Source organism: Rhincodon typus, unplaced genomic scaffold, assembly GCF_021869965.1.
Source record: "Rhincodon typus isolate 14 unplaced genomic scaffold, sRhiTyp1.1 hic_rhity00000058, whole genome shotgun sequence".
Classification (NCBI taxonomy): Eukaryota; Metazoa; Chordata; class Chondrichthyes; order Orectolobiformes; family Rhincodontidae; genus Rhincodon; species Rhincodon typus.
The window spans coordinates 82974-87565 of NW_025965696.1; the positions used below are offsets into that span (position 1 = coordinate 82974).

General features: G+C 43.1%; 1 protein-coding gene across 2 annotated transcripts in view; it reads left to right on the forward strand.

Annotated features, from left to right (window-relative positions):
• LOC125488195 (BUD13 homolog) overlaps positions 1–2369 on the forward strand; it is a 2755-nt gene extending 386 nt beyond the window's left edge. Inside the window, exons 1-3 of one of the 2 annotated variants that reach the window (XR_007266253.1) lie at positions 1–57; positions 1146–1251; positions 2272–2368. Coding sequence is in view for 1 of the 2 variants with exons in the window: in XM_048621119.1 (XP_048477076.1) it covers positions 31–57; positions 1146–1251; positions 2259–2288 (163 nt within the window). In the remaining variant the exon portion in view is untranslated. Of the gene's footprint in view, positions 58–1145; positions 1252–2258 lie in introns of both variants that reach the window. The other variant, XM_048621119.1, reaches the window with a different exon arrangement.
• The last annotated feature ends 2223 nt before the right edge of the window (positions 2370–4592 follow it).

Genomic DNA, 4592 nt, shown 5'->3' on the forward strand with positions numbered 1-4592 from the left:
GGAGCCGGGCCCCAAGCGGACCAGGAGAAGGCGGAAAGTGAAGATTAAAGGCGGAGGGTGAGGCCCGCAGAGGCAGCAGCGTAAGCAGCCAGCCTGACCGGGAAAGGCCTGAGGCCTGATGGTCTCGTGCGGGTGAGGCCGTCCTCCCTCACGCCACAGGCGGCAGGAGCCGGGAGCCGGGTCTGATCTTCATTCGCATCAAACACCAAATTATCACCGGATCACCCGGGACTTTGTTGTAACTGAGCTTCTGAAAGGCGCTATAGAAATTCATAATTACTCACAGATTTAATTCAACACTTCAAATTTGTTTTGAGCTGTTAAAAATTGGTCTACACTTTCTTGTGGCCTCGTCGTTGTGGAATTACATTTTAATTTTGGATTAATTCCATTGTCATGTTTTAAATTAGTTTTCACAAGGGAACGGTTTCTTGCTTTTACTGGGCAATTGTTTATTATGTGACAACGTTAAATATTGTTCACTTTTTCTTAAGGCTTATTATAATATGCCTCACAGAAAGAGGCCATTTGCCCATTGCCCCAATGCTGGCTCTTTGAAGAAGCTATCCCGTCACCTCTCTCCTCAGTGCTGTAATGTTTAACCTCTTGCTGATCTATTTTAAAAAAATAATCTGTACGTTTCACCTGTGGTAATTATGCCATGACTATAATTTGTGATAACAAGGTGTAGAGCTGGATGAACACATCAAAAAGAAGGGTCTTTTCTGAAGAAGGGTCTAGGCCTGAAACGTCAGCCTTCCTGCTCCTATGATGCTGCTTGGCCTGCTGTGTTCATCCAGCTCTACACCTTGTTATCTCAGATTCTCCAGCATCTGCAGTTCCCACTATCTCTGTATAATTTGTGTTCCTCTGGGTTTCTGGATCTCTTGCCACTAGAAACTTTCTCATTATTTACTGCTCTATCTAATCTCCCCTTTACCACAGTTTCCTCAGCCTCTTCATGCAATTGAAATTTCTCATCCACTATGCAATTCTCCATGCCCTCTCATTTTTGTAATCTGTGATGTTGTCAGCTTTCCCTTTTTCTCATGTTAAGTGTTACTTTACTCTGTATCTGTACTAGATCAGGGATGCTGTTGAGTCTAGTTCTGTCAGTTGAAAGCCTCTGTCCTGTAATATTACAGAATGCGAATTGTGGATGATGATGTGACCTGGAAGAGCCTTGCAAAGGAGAAGGAGAAAGAGGCAGCATTAGAGGCAGCAGAGGATGAGGATGATGAAGCCCCTGTGGTAGGTGAAATAGCTATTCCCAGGACTGACTGACTCTAAGATTTGTCAGCAAATAACTAATTAAGACCTCAACACTGTGTGACTACTGTTACCGCTGCTGAAGATACTTCAATAACAACAAGACATTTCAATTGAACTGCCAAAACCCCACAAGAAGGTTGTTAAGTGATTTGGAAAGGAGAAAATTCAGAGCTAGAGAAGGTTTGCAGTCCATCTGACCAGTCTCTAAAGCTAATCCCAGTCTCCCTAATGCTTGTTGAACATTCGCTTATAAACAAATTGATAAGTTCCACTTGAGAGCAGAAGAGTCAGGAGTGACAGGAGAATTTCTTTTAATACGGAAAATTGTTCTAATTTCAAATGGGTGGTGGAAACAGATTTAGAAGTAACTTTTCATTGGGAATTTCATAAATACTGAAAGGGGAAGGTTTTACAGGATGATGAGGGAAAGAACAAGGATGTGTGACAAATTAGCTAAGTTTTTAATAGACCCAATACAGGTAAAATGAGATAAATGTTTCTATCTGTACTCTAAGATTCTGTGAGAGACTGCTGTGGAAAATGTCTTGCTGTGTATTGGGAAATGACTGACCTTATGGCTGACCTTATGAATGCTTTGTCCAGAGTGTGTTCGGTTGGGACAATGTAGAGGGAGCATCACTCTGTTTCTAATTCCATACTGTACCTATCCTGGGGTTTTTGGTAGGACATTGAAGAGGGAGCCTTAGTCTCTGAACTTGCCCATATACAGTTCAATGTGATAGATGACAGTGGATATTTAAAATGATCATTGTTTATATTCACTACATCATGCTGTACTTTGAACTGCTTGGGTCCAAACTTTGTACCTAATTTTTATGATGAGGCTTTTGGTCATTTGACCTAATGTCTTGTGTCAGGATTTATTTGATCACCATTCCTGAGAATGATTTGGGGCTGTTTTACTCTATGACAGGGCTATGTAAATGCAGATTGTTGTTGTATTATACTTTTGTGTTGATCTCCAGCCTGTTGCTTTAGGTGGCAGAGTTCATTGATGAAAGGCCTGAAATCATTCAACAAATGGAGGAATTCCGCCTAAGCAATAAGTGGAAAATTTTAGGAGGTAAGTAGTGAGGCGTCATTTTTAAAAAGACTTGGATTTCATTCTATGCAGTGAATTTGTATTGGCTGCTGTGTTATAAATACATTAATTGGATGTGAGCATCATCGGCTGGGCTAGCATTGTCATTCATCTCAAGTTTCCCTGACAAGCTGGTAGTGAGCTGCCCCTTTGAATTGCTGAAGTGGTTTGATATATTCACTGTATCACTGGGCTACTTTAGAAGGCAGTTCAGAGTCAACTATTGGTGAAGAACTAGAGCTACATTGAGACCTAAACTGGATGAGAATGGCAGGTTTCCTTCTGGAAAGGAAGTTAGCCAGTTGGCTTTGCAGTAATCCACCACTTTCATTTACTTTTTTTGTACTAAGTTCTAATTGTCAGTTGCCCTGTTGAGTTTTGAACTGGTATATTAATCTGACCCTATAACCACTGAACTCCAGTCCACTGACAGTCATCTGGCAAGTGAAGTATAATATGGGGACACATGAAGTTGTCTATTTTGGCAGAAAAAATCAAAAATAACCACATTATCTATCAGGACCCTTCCAAAATGTCAGCTTTCCTGCTCCTCTGATGCTGCCTGGCCTGCTATGCTCCTCCAGCTCCACACTGTGTTATCTCTGACTCCAGCATCAGCATTTCTTACTATCTCCCTGTTGTATCAGAGCTTGGTTTGACCGTACCTAGAGTTGTGTGTGTAGTTTTGGTCTCCTTAGCTCAGGAAAGATATTATTGCCAAAGAGGAAGTGCAGTAAAGGTTCACCAGATTATTCCCAGGATGGTGGGAGTGTCGTAAAGAGAGAGTTCCCAAACTGTCTAGAGTTCTGAATAGTGAGAGGTGATCTCACTGAAACTTACAATGTCCTTTTGATAGACAGGGTAAATGCAAGTAAGATGTTTCCTCTGGGTGGGGACTCTAGAACCAGAGGCACAATTTAAAAGTTAGGGTCATGCCACTTAGGAGTGACATTAAAAGTTTTTTTTAACTCGGAGGATTGTGAACCTTTGGAATTAACTACCCAGAGGACTGTGGAAATTCGGTTTTTGAGTATGTTCAAAGTAGAGAATGGGTTCTGCTTAATAGTGGCGTCTTGGGTTACGGGGCAAATGGGTGAAGACAGTGATGTGTTTGATCAGCTGTGATTATATTAAACAGTGGGGCATTCTCAATGGGCTGAATGACCCACTCCTATTCTTACATTCTCCTTATTTAAGGAAAGATCTAAATCCATGAGATGCAGTTCATAGAGAGTTTGCTAGACTAACACTGAGAATGGGCAGCTTGTCTTACAAGGAATGATTGAATAGGCTGGAGTTTAGTGAACTTGACTGAAAGACCTGAGTGTGACAACATAGGACAAGTACAGAAACAAAGAAAGGAGCAGGAGCAGGCCATTCAGCCCTTTGAGCTTGTTCCGGCATTCAGTATGATCTTGGCAGATCTTCTATCAATATTCTCGCTTTCTCCCAATACCCCTTGATGCCTTTAAAATATAAAAATATATCTCTTGCTTGAATGTATTCAGTGATTTGGTCTCAACAACCTTCTATGCCAGAGTGTTCCACAGGTCCACTACCTTCTAGGTGAAGAAATGTTCCTTTATCTCGGTCTTAATTGGTCTAACCTATATTCTGAGACTGTGTCCCTTGGCCCTGGATTTCCCAACCAGGAGAAAACATCCTCTCTTAGTCTATCCAGTCCTGTTAGAAGTTTTTGAATCAGAGATAGTAGGAACTGCAGATGCTGGAGAATCCAAGACAACAAGGTGCAGGGCTGGATGAACACAGCAGGCCAAGCAGCATCATAGGAGCAGAGAGGCTGACGTTTCGGGCCTAGACCCTTCATCAGAAAAGGGGGAGGGGAAGGGGTTTTGAAATAAATAGGAAGAGAGTGGGAGGCGGATAGAAGAGGGATAGAGGAGAGGATAGGTGGAGAGGAAACAAACAGGTCGAAGAGGCGGGGATGGACAACTCTCTCCGTGACTCCCTTGTCCGCTCCACACTCCCCTCCAGCTCCACCACACCCGGCACTTTTCCCTGCAACCGCAGGAAGTGCTACACCTGCCCCCATACCTCCTCCCTCACCCCCATCCCAGGCCCCAAGAAGACTTTCCACATCAAGCAGATGTTCACCTGCACATCTGCCAATGTGGTATACTGCATCCGCTGTACCCGGTGTGGCTTCCTCTACATCGGGGAAACCAAGCGGAGACTCGGGGACCGCTTTGCAGAACAC